Source organism: Zalophus californianus, chromosome 5, assembly GCF_009762305.2.
Source record: "Zalophus californianus isolate mZalCal1 chromosome 5, mZalCal1.pri.v2, whole genome shotgun sequence".
In the NCBI taxonomy this organism is placed as follows: Eukaryota; Metazoa; Chordata; class Mammalia; order Carnivora; family Otariidae; genus Zalophus; species Zalophus californianus.
Window position 1 is genome coordinate 85,414,683 of NC_045599.1, and position 25,486 is coordinate 85,440,168.

Genomic DNA, 25,486 nt, shown 5'->3' on the forward strand with positions numbered 1-25,486 from the left:
GTATTTAACTGTTACTCTGTTTCTTCATCTATAAAGCGAATTAAATGAGTCGCTGCATGATGCCTACACATGCCTGGCACAGACATGGCACCAGAGCAGGCATTCAAGAAACAGAACCAGTTCCTCCATGGGGAAAAGACACTGCTTTCTGGGATGGTACCTGCCAGTGTGGAAGAGCCCTGTCAGAAGTCTGACTTACGTGAAATAAGTGCTCTAGTTTTGCCTGCTGAAGCAACACCAACTATGTCCACAAAACTTCAAATGGTTAGAGTCAACTATCTCCTAATTCTTTTCTTCTCTAGACTAAACAAAGCTAGACATTCAAAGCAGAGTATCTGCTTGCAAATTTGGTCACTGCAAAATAACCAGCTAATATTAAAAATTCTAGTATCATCCCTCTGGCAATCACCACAGTAGTAAGTGTTTCAGACAAAAAAGTCACTAATGGTACTAAAACTAGTAGATGGAAGTTTGATAGTTTGAAAAAAACCAGGTTATTTACATAGTCTCAAAGTATTTTCCCACTAGATGTTTATTATTTGTTTAAAAATATGGCAACTGTATAGTGAAGAAATCTGAAAGGTAACACCTTAACCAACTGATCAGAATTAAAATCACCGGTAATGGGACAATTTGGCATTATGTGCCTTCTGATATGAACTAAGAAAAACAAAATATCATTTCTATGGTGTTCCTGCTGAAAATCTGTAACTTGAATCTAATCATAACATCAAATCTAAACTAAGAGATATTCTACAAAATAAATGGCCTATACTTTTCAAAAATGTCAAGGTTATGAAAGACAAAAACTGAGGAAATGTTCCAGATTAAAAGTGACTAAAGAAACATGTTAAGCAAGAACAATGAGTGGTCTCAGTTGGACTAGAAAAAAATTCTCTAATGGCATTCATTAGTAGGACAACTATAGACATTTGAATAATGTCTGTAGATTAGAGAATAGTATTGTTATCAGTGTTAACTTCCTGATTTTGAAGATTTTACTTTCTTATATAAGAAAATGTTCTTGTTCTTCAGGACTTCATTCTAAACTACAGGTAAAGAGGCACCTTGTTTGCAACTTATACATAAATGGTGGGGGAAAAAATATAAATATAGAAAAAGAAAGGAAAGAGAGAATGATAACACAAACATGGTAAATGTTAACATCTAGGAAATATTAGTGAAGAATATATGGAAATTCTTTGTATTATTTTTTGCCACTTTTCTGTACTTTTTGAAGTAATTTCAAACTTGTTTAAAAAATTCATGGTCATATCCACAGGGAATTAATTTCCCACAATCATATTAAGTTAATAATTATAACCCCAATTTCTTACAGGAAAATAGAGAGGTCAAGTAGTTACCAAAAAATAAATCAATGGTACAGTTGGGATTTGTCTAAATCCAAAATCAACTCCCACGACACTAGTTTATAAAATACTCTCCAGGTATTCAACAACACTTCTGGGAGGGACATCATCAAAACAAATAAATACACTTTGATGGAGAATTTTTTCCGTTTTCTTTTAAACTAAAGAATCAAAAAAGCTTCAACTTTAAGTTGTGGTGAAACAACAAAAAAAAAATATGTTAAATTTTGGCTTTAGAGGTAAGAATTGCTGCTGTTTGTCATGGCTTTTTAGCTGTCAAAATGACGTTATTTTAATCTGAAAAATCATATTTTTACCTTATCAACCTGTAGCGACTGCCACATAAATTAATATAGTACCACATAAGCAAATAATGAGGTGATGCCATATCTACAGAAAATTCAAAATAGTAACCTTCAAAATTCTGTCTTAAAGATCAATGTTAAAATGCTTTCCGTATTTAAAAAAACTACTTTGACGCTTCCCAAATTTGGGAACAATCAGCAACATCTCTAAAATCTTAACACAACAGCCATGTCCAGAAAGATCATCAATGAATTAGAACCAAAAATAAAGTTTTCAACTTTAAAAATTATATTCAAGAAAGACCACAATTATTTCTTCAAATTTTTATGTGGTACAACCTTTTTTGAAAGTTATTTAGAAATATATATCAAGATCTTAATAAATACCACTTATCTCAGTAATGTCACCTCTGTTAAACGCCCTAAGGAAATAACCTGAAGTACAGAACAAGTTATATGAGCAGAAAGGTTCACTGCACTATTTCAATGGGGAAATGATCATTTAAATTTTAGTGCAACTACAGACTAGAGCATCTACATAATGGAGCTGTAAAAAATTGTTTTCATAAAATTTTGAAAATGTGCAAAAGAAATTATTTCTTCATATTAAACCATAACTGCCTCCCAACATGCAGAGATGATGCTAACTGAATTGACAATTCTGTCATCTGCTGAGCATTATGAGGAATGACTTTGCATAATGGAGACAGAAGACAGCAGCATAACAAGTTCAGAAAGAGGGTAACAGGCAGACAGAGAGAAGGGGGGGGAAGAGATAGGAGCACCAAGATCAGCAAGACCAGGACCAGGGGAGCCACTGCTTTTCCAAAAAGTCTGGGAAGCCAGAACATGGGTTTTAGAGCCAGCAATGTTTAAGGAATTACAAACTGTTTGTGTGGCTGTGATGAAACACCACTTCCTACTTCCACAAAATGGTCAATTTAAAGTCTGCTTTGCACATACAACTTTCTTCCCCTTGGGAAGTGAGAATAGGAAATGGTAAGGAGGATTTCAAGGAGATGCTGAGTTTCATATCTGCAACAATTTGGAGAAGCACAAAGAAGTAGCTACACACACAGAAGGTACAAAGGAGGACTCAAAAACGTAAGTTCTAGAAATCTGCAGTTATCAGGGGATATGAATAAGTTTTTCTTATCTTTACTGTTCTAAATTTTCTGTAATGGAATTTTAACTAGAAAAACAAAACAAATTCTTAAAAATACATCTGTATAGAGATAGAAACAAATAGTACCAAGCCATATTTTCTCCAGAAAAAGTAACAAGAAGAGATTAGTTGGACCGTATATCCTCTCTACATCTCAGTTAACTAGCTGCTTCAGGAGGTCTGCTACACATTTGAAAGATAAATCTAACTATAAACCAAAACAATTAAATTATGACCATTATATTATGAGACATAACAATTCTATAATCCACTTAATTCATAGGCTTCTTTTATTTGAAATTCATTATTCTTTGTCAGCATAAAGTAAACTGATACTTTCAGCATTTCTGGGAAGGTACAATTATATTTTCCATATTTTGCATACAGAGAAGGATAACTATATTCTTATGATTCTTCTGATTTAATCACACGTTTTGAAATTCTTCAAGTAGATTTATTAAGGACTCTTTTTTTTGAACGATTATATGAAGGGCTATATTTAGCATATATAGCTAAATGTAAAAATTGGAAACCTCAAACCATGAGTTTATAAATAACTAGGATGTAAGGTGCGCTTTAAGAGAGCCAAAGGCTAAAGAGGAAAAGAGGTCACTGCCTGGAGTAAGTAGGAGGGAATCTACATAGGAAGTGGCATCCAGAATGAGCTCTGAAGAGGAAGACTGACAGATGGGCAAATGAGAACACTTCTGAGAGATCCGAGATACAGTTTTCGTAATTTAGAATCATGAACAAATTCTATTCAATGAACAATTAACCATGGTAATAACACTGTGTTACATACCTCCAGTCCACATCCAGGTCTTCACTCACACTGGAGTCATCCTCAAGGTTATTGTTACCATCCAGCATGAAAGCTTCTGGCTGTGCAAATTCATTGGCAGGCTCATTTCCCTCATCACTGCTGCTTTCATTGACTTCATTGTACTGTAACCAAGGAATTTCTCCCTCTTCCAAGGATGTCTGTTCCCTAATACAAACATTTTAAGGGAAGAAAAAAATACTATTTTAAAACACATCACAAAATTGTTCTCTAAAAAGAGTTCTATTTAGTGCAAATAGATTATTCTTTGAGTTCTAAACTCTTGGTACTTACATGATTCTAAAAGTCTGATCTTATAAGTTATTTAAAAGGTAAGCAAATTTGCTATAGGGTCATATGTATGTAGAAATAGCTCCCAATTACATAAGGACCTATTTTATTTTATTTTATTATGTTATGTTAGTCACCATACATCAGTTTTTGATGTAGTGTTCCATGATTCATGGTTTGCGTATAACACCCAGTGCCCTCCATAAGGACCTATTTATTTGACAAACAAATTACCTATGTTCTACATTTCCTCTTCGTGCAGAAGAAAAATAAGAAAAATTCATTCCAGACAATTTTATTTTTTACACAGTGCTCTTGAGGGTGCCTGCACGGCTTAGTCAGTTAAGTGTCTGACTGTTGATTTCACCTCAGGTCAAGATCTCAGGATTGTGAGGGGCGCCTGGTTAAGTGACTGCCATTGGCTCAGGTCATGGTCCCAGGGTCCTGGGATTGAGCCCCGCATCAGGCTCCCTGCTCGGAAGGAAGCCTGCTTCTCCCTCTCTCACTCCCCCTGCTTGTGTTCCCTCTCTGTCTCTCTCTCTCTGTCAATTAAATAAATAAATAAAATCTTAAAAAAAAAGTTCTCAGGATTGTGAGATCGAGCCCCACACTGGGCTCCTCGTGGAACCTGCTTAAGATTGTCTCTCTCTCTCTCTCCCCCTCCTCACACTCCCCACATCCTCACTTCTGGTCATTTACGCTCTCAAATAAATAAATAAATAAATAAACAAACAAACTAAACCCTGCTCTTGAGTAGTTTCCCTTCACAGTTGAAGTCCAAATTCTTCCGCCTGGCCGACAAATCCCTACACCATACCTGCTTTCTCCTTGGCCCTCTTCTCCAACTGTTACCTCTCACCACTCTTCCCCCTATTTACTATATTCCTATTATTCCTTCTACCTTTGGAACACATGGAGAGCATTTCCACCTTGGGGCCATTTCCTCTTCTTTCACCAGGTTTTTGCACAGCTATTCCCCCCTTGATATTCAGGTCAAAGTCAATGTCAGCTCCTCAGAAAGGCCTGTCTTAACCACTCATTTTTAAGTAGCTGTCCATCACCACGTAACTCTGCTTATTTTCATTATAGAACTTACTTCTACTTATCATTTTCTTGTTTATTGTTAGTCTTTCTCCCACTAAAAATAAGCTCACAGGAACAGGGACAGACAAACAAAGAAAAGAAAAAAGAAACATTTCAAAACAACAAAAAAAAGAATTATTCAGTAAATGATATTAGGACAACTGAGTATTCATCTAGAGGGAAGGAGGTTAAATCTCTATGTCATTATTTACCCGTTAACAAATTCCAAATCTACATTTTAAAAATGCATGTTCACCCCACCACCACTTCTAAAACAATGAAAGTATTGGGAGAATCATGAGAGAAATTTTTACAAAAATCTCAGTGTCATTGTAAGCATGACGTAAAACCCAGAAGCCACAGACAAGATTGTTAAATTACACCACTTACACATTAAAGAAAAGTCAAACACCAGAAGTACGGACACAAAGATCAAACTGAGAAGAATTAATTATAATACATGAGCAACTAAATCAAGGCTGCAATGACTGAACCAAAGGTACTTTATGAATTTATAACTAAGAAAATTATACCGGTAGAATTTTCTTATTTATATTTCTTTTATTTAACAGAAAATACTGTTTAGTATATCAAAAGGAGGTTAATTTAGAGCATAGTTCTGACAAAGATGAATTTTAGTTTGGATTTTAAGAAGAAAAATAATATACAATAACATATATTTCAAGAGCAGTTCTAATCAGAATTCTCTTCATTCTAATGTGCAAATTTAACTTTGGGGATAAAAACATTTATGAAAGAGATGTAGATGATGCCCACACATAAGAATCAACACATTTTAAAGACACAGAAATAGTATCTCTTTATATACCTAAACCCGCAAATATTTCTTTAATCTCAGATCCTAAGCAACACTTCAAAAACAACAGGTTTGTAAGATTCAGTATCTAATATCGTCTAATAAAATCAGAGAAATTAGCATAACAAAACATGCTTAATTTGTTGAAGGTTTAATATCTAATGTATAAAGATAGCGGATATTTTCTTTTCATGCATCATAATTAGGTCCAATGAAAAACAAAACCCAAAATGGATTTAAAATACAAGGTCAAAAATTCCTAAGCAACAGTTCTTTGTTTCTACCTGTATTAAGGCACTCACCATACTGTTTTATAACCTTTCTGGTGACTCACCTGTCTCCTCCCAGACTGGGAGCTTTCCAAAGGCATATAGTGCTGTCTCTCATCACTATAGCTTCACCCCTTTGCAATAAGTGCTTAGCACTCAATAGGTACTCTCTATTTGTGTTGCAAATGTTAACAATAAATCCTTGAAAAACAATCTTAAAAAACAAATAATTTGGGGATTAAGCATGGAATAGCCCTTGGAAATTTTTGTTCTTTCTAACGTACTCCTACAAGAAATGCTTTTCTTTTTCCTATTATACACACATCAAAATGACTCAGTTAGTACTCTGTACTCAGATTTAGAACATAAAACTTAGATATACTGGTGAAAATGTTTCAGTATAAGAAATAAATGTTTTTTTAATTCAAATAAAACTAAAATAAATTATTCTGAATATAAATAATTTATAACACATCATTAATACTCTATATAAGGAATTCTTGGCTACATATTTTGCTTTAACATTTGATTCTGTTTTTAATTAGTCATAATAATGTAGTCATAGAAATAGAAAATAAGTAGTATATAGTATACACTTTCAATTAATTACCTAAAGTTCACATCATTTCATACCATTTAACGCAAAATTTACCAGGCTAGAAGAGTGGCACTGTGCTGGGCCAGAGTTGGCTTGATATTGTAACAAAAGGAATTTTGCTCTTTACAAAAAAAAGAAGAAAAAAAGATTCTGAACAATAGGGTCAAAAGTATCTTTCATATTGTGAGCTAACAAAACCAATATCCTCATGGGAATGTAAGCATATAAGGTAAGTTTAAATGCTTCAGAAACCTTGAAAATATTTAAAGCACTATCTCAGTCTTCTCTCTCTCTCCTTATACACATACACATTTACACACATGCCAGACATACCACATGTAACACATTCACAAAAATTTAGACCTTCAATGTCCTTTCTTCATTTTGGTAATTCAAAAATTAATAAAATGCCATATCATGTTACATAGTAATTTATGAGATTTAAAAAGACATATTATCTAATCATGTCTCCAAATGGTCAATTCTAAAACAGGATTCCAGTAGATGGAAGATGTGGAAGCCTGTGCCTATCACAACCACCACTGAAGTCACAGGTATTTCAACTGGGAAGGGAAATTGCCAAGTTGTCCTTTCCTTTTGAGCACTTCCAGCACAGCATGGAGGAAACGAATGCTGCTGCCCCGAGAGGAAGCTGAAAATGCTTCAAAATGTATCTCCCCAATCTACTCTCAGTGAAAATCCTAGAAGACCATCAGCATCATTGAATCTCTTGACTACAGGCTATGCTTTAACTCAAATCTTCAGATAAATAGACTGATGTTCCCTTTATGATATATGATTAAAGATCCCCATTCTTCAATAAAAGAACCTAAATTTAATAACATGTGAATAGCAATATTAAAATTATCAAGATATATTAATAAGCCAATATGAAGTATCTTAAAGAAATTTTCATTAAAAAGTTTTAGAATATGCTAATATATAACCATGCATCATAGAATTTTCTGAGAAATGAAGAAAATGAAAGACAAGTCAAATAAAACCTCTAAAATACTAACTACTCTGATTTTATATTCTGAGTGGTTTCCTTTAGCTAACTGATCAGCAATTTGAGTATCCGTATTTGCAGCACAAAATTTCAACCTTTGGGTTAATTGCAACATTTTAAAGGGCTGAGGCTTTCATGAAATAATCCATATTATAAGAAACTTCACAAAATCCTGGACAGCATAATAAGCATTCCTAATTAACTGGTATTTAATTAACTGGTTTTCATTTTATAAGTCAAGACACATGTTAAGTAGTTGCTAAGCTTGAGGGATAAGCTCATTTTTAATACTTCTAATTGCAGAGCAAATTTTTTAAGATTTCAAATCCCTATCTTGGAATTAAAGTACAAAGGAAAGTAAGTGAAATTTGAAATAAAAGTCAAAAAAACTTCAAAAGGCGCTTATAAAATCAATGGTACCCTGGTTCCATGTCATCCAGTCACAAAGGATGGACCCCCAGCACCTAATCTGAAGAACTGTTTGTTTATTCTAATAAATTCAGTGTTAACAGGAAAGGCGAAATATTAAATTTTTATTAAAACATTTTAAGAATATTTATGTAAAAAGTTTGTAACGTCACCAAAACAGCAGGAAAAACTTGAAAGATACACAAGTGTGAGATACTAATTTAAATTCAAAAATACTAATTTAAAATACTAATTTCAATACTGTCCAGCAATTATTCAATGTTTACCTAGTAAGTTTGTTGTCTAGCTTTCTGAAAGCCTATTTCCCACCTTTTCTTCTTTCTTCAATTTCACAATCGTCCTATCCTCCCCACTCTCAGTATCTAGTAACAATAAGAATACCGAAGTCACCAACGACTCATCTTTTCTTCCCACTGGAGAACCTACGGGCTTACCCACACTTGTACCTACCTTCTACCTTCCCATTAGTTAACAATGGAAGTCTCTGCTCCTAAAGGCCCTCTCCTTAGCTGTGGATCCTAACCCTTCTCATCTTCCAAGAACTTCACTTTATCTTTCCTCTAATTATTAGTCAGCTATTTTCCTCTGCAACATTCTATAAGCAAACAATCATGCTTCCAGTTTTTGGGGGTGAGGACATTTTCCTAGGCCCAACATCCACCCGTGGCTCCTTCCTCCCTTTGTGAAGAATTAGGTATGGTGACTTTCTCTACTCTCTCACCTTCAATTCCCTTTATTTTTTAATTTCTTTTTCCCCCCAAATGTAAAATATATACCATCTATTTAAGTTATAAAGCATATTCTATTTAACACTCATAAACCCACCACCCAAACCAGGAGCTAGACAGAATATTATCACTGACTAGCAAACACCTTGTACACCGCACCTACCCTAACCCCTCGGCTGCCCTCCCGGGAAAAGTACTCTCTGGATGCCACTGTCATTCCATTGTTTTTTGAAACAATTTTTACTAGTTTTGTATACTTAAACAAGATATTTAACTTCTGCTTGCTTTTAAGCTTTGTGAAACAGGTATCATACACATTATTTTTCCAGAAACAGCTGTTTTCATTCAGTAACATATCTCTAAGATTCATTCATGTTTTTGCATATAAGTGTGGCTGATGCATTCCCACTGCTGTATAATACTCCATGTATGAATATACCACTAACTTTTCTCCTATGAATATTTGGGTAATATCCAGTTTTATAGCTTTCATGAAAAATACTGTGATGAACATTCTTGTACACAACTCCTGGGCCACATGGGGAAGTTTCTCCAGAGTATACACTTAAAAAGTGATACAGCTGATAGTCTACCATGCAAATGTTAAAATTACTACAAATTTCAGTGCATGTGACTTACTTCACACCTCAAAAAGCATTTATATCCTCCAAAACACCGAACATTATCAAATTTCCTAATGTTTGCTAATCTAATGGGTAGGTAAAAAATGATACCTCCTTGTGATCTTAATGTATACTCCCTTGATTACTAATGATCTAAGTACCTTTTGATATTTTTACTCACCATTAATATTTCCTCTTCGGTGAATTATCTGCTCAATTATTTTGAATATTTTGTAATTAGACTGTCAGTTTTTCTTTCTGATTTCTAGGAGTTCTTTATATCCCACACATTAACAATTTATATTCTATAAATATATTCGACGAGTTTCTTTCCTTTTCATTTTCAGTTCCTCTTCTTTTTATGTCTTTTGTCCTTTATTATTTTCATATCATATCATTCCCACCAAGACCTCTACTATGATGGCTGCTGAAATGGTGCTATGAGCACCCTTGTCTTGCTCTTGATTTTAAGGGGGGAGGGTTTAATGCTTCATTATTGAAAATGATTACTACTGATTTTTTTTTTTTTGTAGATACCTTTTATCAGGTCAAAGAAATTCTGTTCTGATCCTAGTTTCTAAGTTTTTATCATGTTGAGGTACTGAACATTACTAAGCGATTTTTTCCCTCTATCTATAGAATCTATCATATGAATTTTCTCCTGTATTCTGTTAATGTGGTGAATGACATTTACAGGTATTCTACATTAAAACACCTTTATATTTCTGGAATTAACTCAGATTGGTAATCGAGTTTTACCTTCAAAAAATATATACTTAAAAATTCAGATTTCCAATTCTGTTTGGGATTCTGACATGCCTTTAATGAAAGACATAGTTCTTTTTTTTTTTTTATTTGAAGATTTTATCTATTTGACAGAGAGAGAGAGGGAGCACAAGCAGGGAGAGCAGGAGAGGAAGAAGCAGGCTCCCTGCTGAGCAAGAAGCCCCACCCAGGACCCTGGGATCATGACCTGAGCTGAAGGCAGACGCTTAACCAACTGAGCCACCCAGGTGCCCAATGAAAGACATAGGTTTATATTTTCCTTCACATACTCTTTTGGTATTAGGGTTACACTGGCCTTTTAGAATGATTTGGAGAAACAGCTCTTTTTCTTCTCTTACAGAGTGGAGTGACATGATCCTTGAAAGTTTAGTTTAAGAAAATTTAGCTCTAAAACCATCTGGATTAGTTGTTTTCTCCACAGTAAGATTTTAAACCACTGATTACATATCTGTAATATTTATAATATTATTCAGGCTTCCATGAGTTTTGGTGAATTTTTTTTTCCTGGGAATTTGTCAATTTCTTCCAAGTTTTCAAATTTACTGGTACAAAGTTCACAGTACGCTTCTTACTCTATTCAATCTTTATTGTATTTGTGGCTGTGTACACTTTTGTATTTCAGTATTATTTATTTGTGCCTTGTCTTTATTTTCTTGTTCATTATCCAACTGGATTGTCTATTTTTCTTAATCTGTTCAAAGTACCACCTTCTGATTTCTTTGATCCTTTCTATCATAACTATTTTCTAACTTACTGAGTTTTGCCCTTATCTTTCCTAATTCTAATTATTTCCTTATTTTCTTTAAGATTCCTTTTCTATTTTAAATTAAATGTGTAGTCCCTCCATGTTCAAGTTTTCTTTTCTAACTTCTTTTCTATCTTAGAAAGATAAATTTCCCTTTACCAGTTTCACTGCATTCCTCATTTTAATTGTGGTGGTATTCTCATTATCAGTAAGTAGAGAGCATTTTAGACTTCAATTATAATTTTTTTTTTGTCCTACTGGTTTTTTAGAAGAATGAACAACTTAAAATTATGGATTTTTAAATTTTTATATTTTTGTTATTTATTTCTAAGTTAACTGCATTGTGGTCAGAGAATATAGTCTTCAGGATACTGATTCTTTGAAATGTGTTAATCTGTGCTTTGTAGCCTAGTACATGCTCAGTTTTTTGTGTTTGGTATTCCACAGGGTGGAGTGTTCATTAAACCATGCTTAAATGAGTTATTCAAATCTGTTAAAGATGATGAATTTCTTATATTCATGAATTATAGGTAATTGAGAAAGGTATTTAAAAATTTCCCAATATGACAGTAAATTTGTAAATATTCTCTAGTTTGGTTAAATTTTGATTTACATATTTTGAGTCTATTTTATTAGGTGCATTCAAGCTTAAAGCTGCTACATTTTACTGGTAAACTGGACTTTACTACATACTGACCTCTCATTCTCTCCAATAATGCTTTTTTAAGTCTACTTTGCTAATGTTAATTTAACTGTTCCAGTTTTGTTTTGTATTTGCCTGAAATATCATTGTCTATTCTTCTACTTTCAATCTGTCTGTATACCTAGGCTTTAAGTGTATCTTTTGTAAAAAGCATTCAACTTTAAAAAGATAAATCCAACTGATTTGAAGCTTTGACTTTTACAAGCAGATTAGGCAATTTATATTTGTTACAGGATTTGTTCCATCTTACTTTTACCCCTCTTTTTCCCCCCTTTTTAATGATTTTTTCCTTTCTTTACTTTTATTTGGATTGACTTTTAATATTCTTTTTCCATGTCTTAATTCCTTTTTTCCTCATCTACAGGTTTCCAATACATATACTCGATGTTCTTTTTTTGCTGGTTATCCTTGAAATTTTACCATACAAATTTAACTTATGTCAGAAGTTAATTTGGAACCCTCTCCCAAACAGTACACTTCAACTTTGATCTTCCCCCTTTCAACTAAAATACTATTGGTGTCCAGTGTTTTAGTTCTGTCCGCATCACCCCTCACTTTTATTTTTTTTAAATGAATTACTGGGCTTTATTATTGTATGGTATCAATGCAAGTAACTGATGACTTCCACAAATGTTCCTGTTTACACTCATATATTTCTATATCTAACTATAATCTGGGATATTTCCCTTAAACTTAAAAGTTAAATATTCAAGCGTCTACTTATCATCTACACTACATGTCTAAATGGCACTTAAAACTTCCAAAAAGCATTCTTACTTCCCATTCCTCTCCCCAGACCTTCCCATCTCAGTGAATGACAGTAACTACCCACTGTTCAAACCAAAAAACCCAGCCATAACTGATTCCTCACTCTCCCTCATCTCACACTCAGTCCCTCCTATTATTTATAACTCAAAAATATTCTCAAACCTGTTTACGTTTTCTAATCCTCACTACCATCCCCTAGTCCAAGAGCCTTGCTCAACTTTCTTCTCTTTTGTACTTCAATACCTTTCTAATTCAATCTCCAGAGACAAAGCAACTAGAGTGAATCCTTTAAAAATCTGTGTCAGATTAAGCAATTAACTCTCCACTTAAGATCTCCCTATGAATAAATTCCAGATGCTATAGATGCTATATCCTGCATAATCTGGTACCTGCCCACTTCATCTCCTATCACTCTTCTTTTCACTCATTCACTTCAGCCCCACTACCTCCATACATAACAAACCCTTTCCTTTTTAATCCCTCTGCTCTTATCTTTCCTTTTGCCCAGAAAGCTCTTCCTCAACCAAGAATTCTTATCTTTTAGATCCCAGCTGAAAAGTCAGTTCCTGAGCGTACTCCCTGGCCACTCTAATTAATGTAGGTCCCTACCAGTTACTTTCTATCATATGAGTGTTTTCCTTCCTTCACAATAATCATCACAGTTTATAATTCATCAAGTTTGTATTTTGCTTAATACCTGCCTCTCCCACCACAATGTAAGCTTCAAGCTGGAATCTTAGTTTGTCTTGCTCATTTAATTCCAGGATCCAGCACAACGCGTGGTACTGATTAAATGCTCAATAAATATTTGTTGAATGAATAATTACTATCACAAATTACATACAAAAAATTTAATAATACTTAGTAGACTATGTAATAGTGATTCAAGAAGATCAAACATAAAATCAGAAGAGAAAAAACCACCATTTTCAATCACTGTCAAAACAATTATGTTTGTAAATTTCTTTCTTGACAGATTTTCTAATATATTTTATTCCTTATGGAATTCATCTCAAGTTGGAAATTTATACCTTTTGAGAAGTACAAATTTTAATGTTAGTCCAAGCTGAAAGTTATGAAAATATATCTACCAAAACAGATTCCATGAAAGACTAAAAATCAGAACCAATTATCAGAAAAAACATTTAAATTAACAGATACTACCTCACAATAAAACACAAACCTAGGTTTCATAAGAAAATACTGACAACCTTTAATAGAATAAGCTATTTAAGTAAAATATTTAAACAACCTTTAAAGGAATAAATAAGCTAAACATCAAAGGGCTAAAAAAAAGCATACACATTGTTTTAGCAAAGCAAGTATCACACTTATCCAGACCAAAAAAAGAGACAAACGCACTTATGCCTCTCAACATAAAAATCCTATGTCAATAAAAAATAAATAAAAAAAAAAATCCTACATCAAATATTAGCAAACAGAATCCAGCAGCTCACTGAAACAACAAACTATGACTACGGGATCATGTTTGTTTATCTCAAGAAGACAGGGTAACTATTAGGAAATCTAGTAACAAAATAATTCCTCATGATCATTAGGTCAAAGGCGAAAAATCACTATGATCATTTCCACTGATGCTAAAAACACTTTAATAAAATTTGACAAACATTCTTGCTAGAAACCCATAAAATAATAATGGAGATATTTCCTTAGTGTGATTTAGAAAAGAAAATTGTGTGTGTGTGTCTGTGTGCGTGCGTGCACGCGTAAATCAACCTAAAAGCCAGAATCATTCTTACTTGGGAAATATTAGAGCAAGGGTTATAAACCATGCCCATGGGTTATTTCCAGGCCGCCACCTGTTTTTATAAATAAAATTTTGTTGGAAGACAGCCACACCCGTTCATTTACATATTGTCTATGGCTACTTTTACACCACAACATGGGAGGTGAGTAGCTGCAATAGAGACTGGCACACAAAGCTGAAAATATTTACTATCCAGCCCTTCACAATGTAAGTCTGACAACGCCTGGAACTAGAGCATTCCCATGAAAGTTAGGAAAAGACAAAGGCGTTTACCAGCAATCACTGATTTCAGAGGTATCATCGGATGCAATTAGACAGAAATACTAAGACTTCAACTTCTGTAACTTTCTCCATTTCTGTGTTTAAATCGCCGAGTTCCCTCTTGCAGCTGTCCTTCCCCTGCCATCGCCTCCAATGTAGAGCAAAAGCAGCTCTAATTCACTCACACCTAACTCAACCAAAACAATCTTTTAAATGCCCAAGTTTTCTTTAACGCAAAGTGGAAATATATACTGTATCTCAAGAGAAGATAATGAAATTACTAGAATTTTCAATCTAATTGTTCTTTGCAAAATACCAAAAGCATAATGAAAAAAAAGATCAGTAGAATTAATGGTCCTACACAGGGCTTGTACATGCAGTTAACAGCATACCCAACAACTGAATGTCATGGATACCATTCTCGGACAATACACACAAAAATAATAAATCTCACTGTTAAACATACCCTTCCTGTAGAGACAATTCTTGGTTTTCTTCTTCAGGACCACTGCTATCACTCTGTAGTTCAGGTTCATTCTCATCTTTTCCTGGCAAAGTTTCCCAGCTTTCATCACTTGACGACTGATCTTTTTCTGTACCAGAAAACCGATGAGGCAAAGAGGCAGACCATTCTCCATCACTGCATTCTGAACTGCAAATTCAGAATAGAAATACAATAACTGTCACTATTTGTGCATTTGTCATTTGGAGGCATCAGAGTATACAGTGGACAACTGATGCCACACATGCTTCATCAGGTGCCAAATCAATTTAAAAAAATATTTTAAATACAGAAATAAATACATCATTCAGCAAAATGTAACTTTTTCAGATGAATAAAGCATATGGCAAGTTATAGAATATCAATTTATTATTTTCTTCACTAAAGTAAGTAATTCTGGGCGCCTGGGTGGCTCAGTTGATTAGGGACTGCCTTTGGCTCAGGTCATGATCCTGGAGTTCCAGGATCGAGTCCCGCATCAGGCTCCTTGCTCAGCGGGGAGTCTGCTTCTCCCTCTGACCCTCCCCCCTCTCATGCTCTTATCTCATTCTCTCTCTCAAATAAATAAATAAAAAATCTTTTAAAAAAATAAAGTAAGTAATTCAGTCGTGCTTAGATACAGGTTCTTTAGTTTTTAAACCAGGTATTTCTAAATAAAATTTTAAATATAATTTGGTAATCATAAATGCTTTCTGAAATAAATAATAGATTACTCATCCGACCCAACTAAAACAATTTTTTTTAAAGATTTTTATTTATTTATTTGACAGAGAGAGACACTGCAAGAGAGGGAACACAAGCTGGGGGAGTGGGGGAGGGAGAAGCAGGCTTCCCACGGGGCTCGGAGCAGGGCTCCATCCCAGGACCAGGATCATGACCTGAGCCGAAGGCAGATGCTTAACGACTGAGCCACCCTGAAACAACTTTCTAATTACATACTGACAACTGGGGACATATCCTCTATGAATAAATTTCCACTGTTAACCATGTTTTAAAAGCTTAACCATTTTTTTCCTTCCTTTTCTTACGAAAGACTTTAAAATGAAAGGAGATTCAAATTCATAAAAAGCTGCACTGACTAATCTTTACTGAAGTCCTTTGGTAGGACTGTGAACACAAAATAAATTTCAATGCAAGAGAATATGTAGATAAGGAACCAAAGGTATGATAAAAGGGTTAATGAAAAACCTCAGAAAATGACTTTTGGTTATATTTAACTTTGGTTAATTTGGTTACATTTAACTACTCTTTAAAGTTCAGTTATCTTGTACATATTAATGGTGAAAATAAATCTTAAATGCCCCTTCCAACAATACCAACCATTCTGGTCAAGAATCCCCTTAAAGATTTCCCTTTGTGCCTTGATTGTTGAAAAACAAAAAAAAAATAATAATAAATTTTAGTTTGTTTCTGAAAATGATAATTAGTAAGAAATAACTTTTCTTTATGATGATATATTACTAATGGTTATATTATTGATATATTAACTAGTTAATGAGTTCCTCCTTCTATAGGCAGATGAACCCAAGAGATCAAGATGCTATTAAGGAAGAGGAGCACTAATGTAAGCTCTGAGAAGTTAGAGGTAAAAAAATAAAATCAACTTCCAGTCTTTAGTAAATGATGGGCAGCAGGGCACAAACATTCTAGAGAAGCGAATGCTATATAGCTCTGGTATAGCAAGTAAAAGGTGTTCCTTCAGTTGGACAGACCCTAATTGCTTTTATTTTATAAAATTTTCTGTAACCCCAAAAATAATCTAAGATCAAGTAAATCATTTCTAGATTTGTGCCAGTGTAAAAATCTAGCAGCAAATAGTCTTAAAAGACTTCTTGAACTAAGTTTCCTTGACTAGGAAGCCTCTCAAATTTAAAGCTATATTACCAGCTCCAATTTTGGTGTGTCATTCACAATTAGGCTAAGCTTTCTTTATTAATTTGTGGCAACTTTACTTATTTAAAAGAAAACCTCATATTTAAACATTTTATGATCCTGTCCAGAAAAACAACACCTAAAAACCTGAATTTTTTTTAACTTAATGAAATAATTGATGGACTATTTCCAAATTTTAATATAAAAAGAATGCCTATGATCAATAGTCAATATAAAGCCTACGTCACAGATTGGTAAATTCAGCCTTTCGGCCAAATTTGGCCCCTCTACCTCTTTTTCTTATGGTCTCTGGATTAAAAATGTGTTTTTTCTTTTATTTACAAGTTTATTTTTAATTCTGCCTCTTAGTCAGCAAAATCTAAAAATATATACTATCTGGCCCTTTAGGAAAAAAATCTGCAGATCCCTGCCCTGTATCGTTATTACTCATTATATATAATCCTCACCCCTAAGTAGGTAACTTTTAAATATATATCCCTAGCCCTAACCACCTAGACCTCCGGACAGTTTTAGATTTTCACCCTCCTTTTTATAAAACAAAACTTATCTGACAGATAAGTCTCTTCTTGATTTTCTATCTGCTAACAGTATTTCCCTGCTCTCAAGCCGAAAATCACATATATTTGATGCCTCACAAACTCCTATGTTTAAGTCCTTTTTACTTTCCATTCTTTCTGTAAAATGTCTTTTTCTCCATTTCTCCTAAAAACCTTGGCTCCAGTATTTTTCTCCAAACCTAGACCTAGACTGTCAATTATTAGTTGGTATCCCTAAATTTAACCTCATTCCATCCTCTCACTTAAAAGATGCACTTTAAATATCACTATTGCTTCAATTTATATCAAACAGTCCATACATAATATTACTCCAAATCCTTCACTTTTTTACTAAAGCAGTATTTCACAAAATTAAGCCATTTGCCTACTGCCCTCACAATTTTTGCTGCAGTCATACATTAATGCTGTGTCTTAAGGTACAGTAGTTGAGAACACAGGTTCTGGAGTCCGTCTGCTTGGATTTTAATCCACCACTTACTAGTTGTGAAAAAGTTAGTTAACCTTTCTGTGCCTTTATCACCTCAGACATCAGGTGAATTTAGTAACAGTACCTAATAACTCACTGAGTTCATGTAAGTAAATGAATTAATACCTACAAAACATTTTAACAGTGCCTGGTAAATAATAAGCCATCAGTAACTGTTAGCAAATCTTTAACAACTTTTTTTTTTTTTTTTTTACTCAAATACTGTATTTCCTTTTCAGGTTTATGGAGATATTTAAGTGAATACTGTAGATAAAATGTTTAGAACAATTTTTGGAAGATGGTAAACATTTAGTAAAGGTGAGTTACTTTATTATATAAGCTGTCTGCTTAGATATTTCAACTGGATTTCCAACCAGCACACCACCATTTTCCTCTTCTCTCTAATGAAGAAAATCTACTCTGAACTCTTGGTTTGTCTTACTGAATGTCAAGATCAGCCTCCTGGTCACCCAATCTGCTTTAGTCTTAGTCTCTTTTTATACCAGGGGTCAGCAAACTATGTCCTGACCCATTAGCCAAATCTGGCCACCTGTCTTGTTTTTTAATGGCCTGGAACCTAAGAATGTCTTTTTTTGTTTTTGGTTTTTTTGTTTGTTTGTTTTGTTTTTTTTTGCATTTTCAAATGGTTATATAAGTACCTATATAATATCCTTAATTTTGCCTTTCGGTCCACAAAGCCTAAAATATTTACTATCTGGTCACCCTTTCAAAAAAGTTTGCAGACCCCTGAGGTTCAGAGAAGACATAGCAAAGAAAAACCAAACATAGGTCAATGGAAGAGAAATCACAGAACAGGAAAGGGTGAACAAACTGCTCAACAGAAGCACTAAAGTAAAAAAAAAAAAAAAAAAAAGTACCAAGAAAAGTCAACTGGATGTGAGAAAGAAGAGGTCACTGTTCACATCAGAGAATATAGAAATAATACTGGGAGTTAGATTTCAAGGCATTTAAAAGTGCAGAGTGGCGGTATAGAAACAGTGGGTATGGAATATTTATTCTGAAAATTCAGGTGGAAGAAAAAACAAACAGGCAAGTGGTTAAAGGAAAAGCAAGATCAAGTGAAGGTTTCCCCTCAGGATTTAGAAAAATTACAGAATGAGGTGGAGGGAAGCAACTTTGGTCGAAGAATAATAAAGTCAGGTGTCAGATATGACTATAGACAGAATGAGACTAGTCACCTCTCTTCACTGAAAAAAAAAATTCAAAATAGGAAAGGATACTAACATGTTGCAATATGGAGAAAAGGAAAACAAGAAAGTTCAGATTTAATTATTTTACTATCTCCAGGAAAGCAAGAAACAAAGTTATTTACTAAGAGTGACAGGAGTGTATGGAACTGAAAGCAGAGAGAGAAAAGATTTAAAAATAACTTTTCAAGTAGAATAAGCAACAGAACAAATAGGACACAAAACAATTGTGGAATAGTGAGGACCCATTTGTACTTGAATATAAAAGCAAATATTTGAGTTAAACATTTTAAATTCTCAAAATAAAACCTAAGTACCACTTTGATTTTCATATATATATATATATATATATATTTTAAGATTTTATTTATTTGACAGAGAGAGACACAGCGAGAGAGGGAACACAAGCAGGGGGAGTGGGAGAGGGAGAAGCAGGCTTCCCGTGGAGCAGGGAGCCCGATGCAGGGCTCGATCCCAGGACCCTGGGATCATGACCTGAGCCGAAGCCAGACACTTAACGACTGAGCCACCCAGGTGCCCCATTAGTATCGTCTCCCATTAGCATTTAGAGCTATATTCAAAAGCAGACAACTGTAACTTGAATGTTACATTTTACATATTCAAATGTGAACCAAAAACACTTTTTTCACATAATTAAATTACATGTGATTTCTAGACAAATAAGATAATTTGTGTAGCACGAATCTTAGAAATAAGATACAGAAGTATAAGCATCCATAAGGAATCTTATTCCTTAAATTCCCCAAAGAACTGGTTTGTTAGTCTTCCCTGGCATTTATTACATCCATAAAAACTGAACTATAGAGGAGCCTCAAGAAAAGTGAAATTTTTGGATAATTTTGTTATCTGACCAGCAGAGGATCAAAAACACTTTCTGAATTTTACTGAAAATACTCTGGATAGAAACTATGTTAAGACATAACATCTTCAGACAGTACACTGAACATAATCTAAGCAGTCTGGGGCATTTTACCGGTAACAATGAACTATGTTGTAATACACTGATACAAATGGTAGTTGTCCAAATCTATAAGGCTGCTTAATTTACTAAATAAGGCCCAGATGGTTCTGAATTGTGCCTGCCTTTTACAACTTTCCAGTCTTTTCCCTAAATATCAGAATATTGTCATCTGTAACTCCCTAACATGCCTGAGGAACAAAGCTCTTTATCCCTAATTTACTCCTTCTAAACTTTTACGAACTTGGAAATAAGATTAAAAGGTTTGCTAAAATGTTACAGCGTATGCTTTAGGATCTTTGCTGGCTGCTCATAGATGCTTTACTTGTTGGGACACAGGGATATCAGAGGAACTCCTTCTGCAAGGAGCTTAATTTAGTCTCATGATAATTACCTTTGTTTTATCTTCCTCATAAGGCTACTGAACACCAAGCGAACAGGGATCATTATTTGCATTTACAGTGTACCTGGCATAAAGTCTGATACCTAGGAAGATTTCAATAAATCCTTTTTGAATATAACAAACTGAAATCAACTAAATAGCTGATATTCCTTTTATTTTCCCAACATCATCAACAACAAAAACGCTGTTCCGACATTTTTATCTTAGGTAAGGTGTTTTTGTTTTTGTTTTAACATTTTAAGCAATGTCAAGGCTTAGGGCAGAAAAACTCTGAAACCTCAACTGCTCTAAGAAATGGTCAGTGGGTGGCATGCCTCTTCCTTCACTTAGACCCAAGGTTAAAATGTGCTGGCACGGTTAAAAGGTTCTTTTAAACTCAAGATCTTGTCATGAAACAATTAAAATTCTCAGGGTATATTTCAAAAGAGCAAGACGTTAACCTTAGCTCTTTGGTCTAATTCCAAGTCTGGTAATTACATACTGCCTATTAAAATTCCCCTTGCAACTCTAATTTAGGTGGTATTCAGTTCCTGTCAAACAGCTCAAAGCAATTCTACCAGCTGTGATGCTTATTCCATAGAGTGTTATGTTTCAGATATAATTAAGTGATCACTTAAAAGTTTTCAGGGAGGAAATAGATCATGCATTCATTCAAATACTTTTCACTTTTAAAGAATATATGAACTATGTATTTTTTTAACTATATTTTTAAAAAGTGGCCAAAATTCCTATAACTAAAAATGATTTTAGTTAAGTTCTGGATAAGAGGGTTCTATTTGTAGCTATTATAATATAAACATGACAAGAAAAATTTTCAAGTACAGCATCTTTAGGTTTTATAAAGCAAACTCAAAAATTCAAAGCAAAGGGTATTTATACTTTCTTTCTCAAGACACTTACTGTATAGTCACTGTGTTTCCCCATTTCTCCAGTCTGCTTTTATCAGAACTCAACAAGACTATAGCAAAACATCAAGTAGATGAACAAGTGGCAAAACGAAACTAAGTAGGAATGTATGGTTATTAAATTTCACCCTTTATCTGACAGCATATTAAAAGATATTCTGGCAACTGTGATCCTTTGCAGGGAGTTGAGGGCAGAGGAACTGCAAACAGCATAGAAATAGAAATACTCCACAATCTGTCCAGACTATTGCAATCTGGTCCTAAACCTATCTCAAGGCTTACAGATGGCAAAAGTGAGTGGAATCCTAGGTAAAACCATTATCCTTGAGAACTTATTCTGTGATGGTAGTCTTAAACAAACAAAAAACCCCAAGTGTTTCTGGCATTTCAATGTGTCTTAAAGACTGCTCCAAAATTAGTTCCATCTTTTAAGCACAACCCAACTTCAGGTTCTATGAATCAATATATTATTAAAAAGTGAAAAAAAAAGAAGTTTCTATTAACTGTGTTTTCTTCCTCTGTATATTCTATTTGTAAAAAAATCTATCATTATTTAGAATACTGACACATCACTTAAGGAAACAAATTATAATTAAACATACTAAGACAATACCCTATAACCAAAGTCTATAGTCATTCGAGGCAAATAAAACACTAATACTAATGACACACACACAAAAATCAATTTAAACCAAGAAAACTACCTTTGAGGTTGATAAACAAAGCAAAAGTTTCATCAATTTTATTAGATGACATTAGGCCTGACTATAAAAAGCAAGGAGAAAAAAAATAAGAGGTTTTTATTTTTGATTAGTGTGTCTCCAAAGATGAAGGCATGGCCGACTTAAATTATTTTCTTCAAGAAAGCAAAAATGTAACTGGGGTAAAAATGCAACCCTCTTATACTTTCAAAAAGACAAGTTATCTAAGATGGTAAGTTGATGTTATTATTATTTTTTAATAGTAACCTATAGTTATAGTAAAGTTTCACAATCCAATCCAAAAACCTTAGGGCTGAGTATGTTTTGAAATTCAGATTTTTTTCCCGAGATTTAGAAATACTACTTAACAATTCCCAGTGGGCTCCAACCCAACCCAAAAACTCAGTAATCAAACACTTTCATATTTCTACAGCAAAATGTTAGGAATGCTTCAGAAAAGGCCTCATGTTAGTTCAGATCCAGATCTGCGTCAAGTAAGTTAACATCAATTCAGGTTTTGCTGTCAATTTCCATTTTAAGAACTCTGTGGATTTTGCATAAAAGATTGTGAAACTAAACTGGAAAAACAGAAATAAGTTAGGCAAAGGTTCTTAACTAATTTTACCCTTAAGCTTAAAAAACAGTAGGTCATATAAATACTGTCTGCTAACCCTTGAAGTTTACAAACTTCGAGATAGTAGTAGAAATTATATTTCAACTGTTTCTACAAATTACTTACATTGTATTATAGAAGCATTATCCGTATGTCCAAAAAAACCCAATATATTTTATTAATTTTATGACATGAAACAAAATATGTAAAATGTATTCATATTTAAAAAGAAAAATTTCTTCCTTTGTAGTACTTTCTAGTTAAAAAAAAAGTAACTTATTTCTACAAGTTAGTAAGATCTTGAAACTGTACTGTAAAACTGAGCAAGGTTGGCTTCAACTAGCTCAAAGGACATGTGAAAGCCTGGGCTCTGGCGTAATGAAAAGTCAGAAGTTGAACAAAAGAAATTTTCCATTTCTCTCTTCTTTTTATGGTCTTACAGTTTGGGGGTGGGGGGGAATTCTATATACAAGGAACCAGAACCAGAATGCTTATTCTAAGAAAAGCTGTGAGGCACCTGGGTGGCTCAGTCGGTTGAACGTCTGACTCTTGAATTTGGTTCAGGTCATGATCTCAGGGTTGTTAAGTTTAAGCCCCAAGTCTGGCTCTGCGCTGGGCATGAAGCCTGCTTAAGATTCTTTCTCCCTGTCGTTCTGCCCTTCCCCACCCCCACCCTCCTCACCCTGCTAATGCTCTGTCTCTCTCTCTCTCCCTCTTTAAAAAAGAAAGGAAGAAAGGAAGAAGGAAAGGAAGGAAGGAAGGAAAGAAGAAAGAAAGAAAAGTTGTATGTTTTTTTGAGAATATCCATTTGGATTGGGCAATAAGTAGAAACGCAAATTCCAGCTCCAAAATTTACTAGCTTTGTTACTCTGGGAAGTTAACTCGTCTGTACTTCAGTTTCTAGGTCTATAAATGGGGGAAATAATAATATATACCACACTGAGCTGTGACCAAAAATCAAATGCTACATAAAAATAGGTAAAAAATAAACCTAAGGATAAAAAGAGCAAAAAGAACAGAGAAACAGGTACATTAATAAATACTGGCAAAGTTAATAAAACATTATCAAAATTTTCTATAATCTCAATCACTTTTTAAGCCCCGGATGGATTAACATAGAATTTTTTTAAAAATATGATAAATGCTTACCTTGCATTTTATTAAATGAAATACTATGAACTGAAATAATCAGTATCTCTATCCTTCTGTAATAACTAATAACCATTATCTGAACTTACAATTTCTATAAACTCCTGAAATGCCCCAAAGAAAGTTTCTGTAAATAACTAAGCAGTAATTTGCAAGTGTGGTTAGCACTCAGGAACTAAGAATATTTGGCCAGTCAAAATACCCAGTTCCCTGACCACGTCATAGAGCACATCCAACAGACCTCATGGTTACTCGAGATAAACCACTCTGCTTACTATACAATCTGACAAAGCACGAAATCGTACCTATCTTCATCCTTGTCATACAGTTGGTAATAATCTCCACAGCCATTCCAAAAGGTGGTATCCACCACTTCTTGCCTTCCTGCTGTGGCTCCACTTTCCACTGTTATTTGGTTATGTTCTGCTTCCCTGTGCGTAACTCTCGAGTAAGGTGGATCCAAGAACATGCAGTCATGTTCTCCATCGTAGTCATCACATTTTATTAAGAGGTCATCTGAGCCATTTTCTTCAACTTCCAAAGCCTCCCTCCATCTCTGAACACTTCTTTGTTTAGCCTCATGCCTATTAAAACCTGTTTCTTGGTCCACCTGGCTTGAACTTATCAATTTTCTAACTTTGGGCCTCACTACCTGTTCAGGAAAATTTCCCTGGTTCTTGGCCTTATCACTAGTATTTTGTTCACTGCAGATATGCCCGGGAGCACACATTGCATCTTCAGCCGCATTTTCTCCCTGACTCTCCTGGCTAGTATCATTTTGTTGTTTCTTTCTAACAACTTCATCTTCAGAAGAGGACCTCTGAAATTCCTGATTGTTCTGATTGACAAACTCAGTATCACCAGTAGAACTTTTGACTAAAGGTGCTGAATCTAACTCTTCAAATTCATCCCTTATTTCACAGTTGAAAGAGGGAACTGGTGGTGAAAGACCAGCGTATGCCTCTACCTCTCCATTTGCCAATTCAAATATTGTATTGCCCAATGCTTCCTGATATCCACCACCTTCCACAACTTCTGCAGAAAGCTGAAGACGGTCATTGGCCTCTCCATGTGTGCCATCTGGATCGTAAGAGTCAGTCTGAACCAATGAAATTCCATTTTGTACACTTGAAGCATTGCAAGCTTCTGTAGTATATTCTCCCTCAGAGTGATTATGAAGATCTGTACTGCTTCCTAAAGTCTCCCTGCCCTCCTCACTATGATGTACTGCAGCAAAGGATGGACTGCTCTCAATGGTTTGATTCAATGTTGTATCACAAATGGGAATTTCTGTTTCACTTTTTTCAAATAAAGTGTCGTTGGGTAAAGAAGAATGAATTTGATCCGATGGACTGGAACCTTCACAGAGAACAAAGAAAACACATTTGGAGACATATTTTATTTAATAATGACTACTTAAGTAGAAATTATGCCAATTATTACGCACTTGAATACGAGTAAATTCCTCTGGCAGGTACCGCTATGCTCCCTCCCTTAACCAAGAGGGCACACTGGTAACCCTATGAGTTCATTTAAGCCATTGTATAGCCCCTTAATATCCTCTCCCTCAGG

At 34.3% G+C, this 25,486-nt stretch overlaps 1 protein-coding gene and 1 long non-coding RNA gene across 3 annotated transcripts in view; one reads left to right on the top strand and one right to left on the bottom strand.

Moving 5' to 3' along the window:
* Nucleotides 1-25,486, bottom strand: part of PJA2 (praja ring finger ubiquitin ligase 2) — a 70,800-nt gene that overhangs the window by 20,089 nt on the left and 25,225 nt on the right. For both annotated transcript variants that reach the window (XM_027604940.1, XM_027604942.1), the window contains exons 4-6: nt 24,220-25,273; nt 15,005-15,190; nt 3,643-3,828 (exon numbers count right to left, since the gene is read on the bottom strand). In XM_027604940.1, coding sequence (XP_027460741.1) covers nt 3,643-3,828; nt 15,005-15,190; nt 24,220-25,273 — 1,426 coding nt within the window. The remainder of the gene's footprint in view (nt 1-3,642; nt 3,829-15,004; nt 15,191-24,219; nt 25,274-25,486) is intronic.
* Nucleotides 2,429-23,767, top strand: LOC113928817. The gene is made up of 5 exons (XR_003521976.2): nt 2,429-2,779; nt 7,212-7,272; nt 16,555-16,625; nt 18,196-18,274; nt 23,491-23,767. It is a non-coding gene; the product is annotated as an uncharacterized LOC113928817 (long non-coding RNA).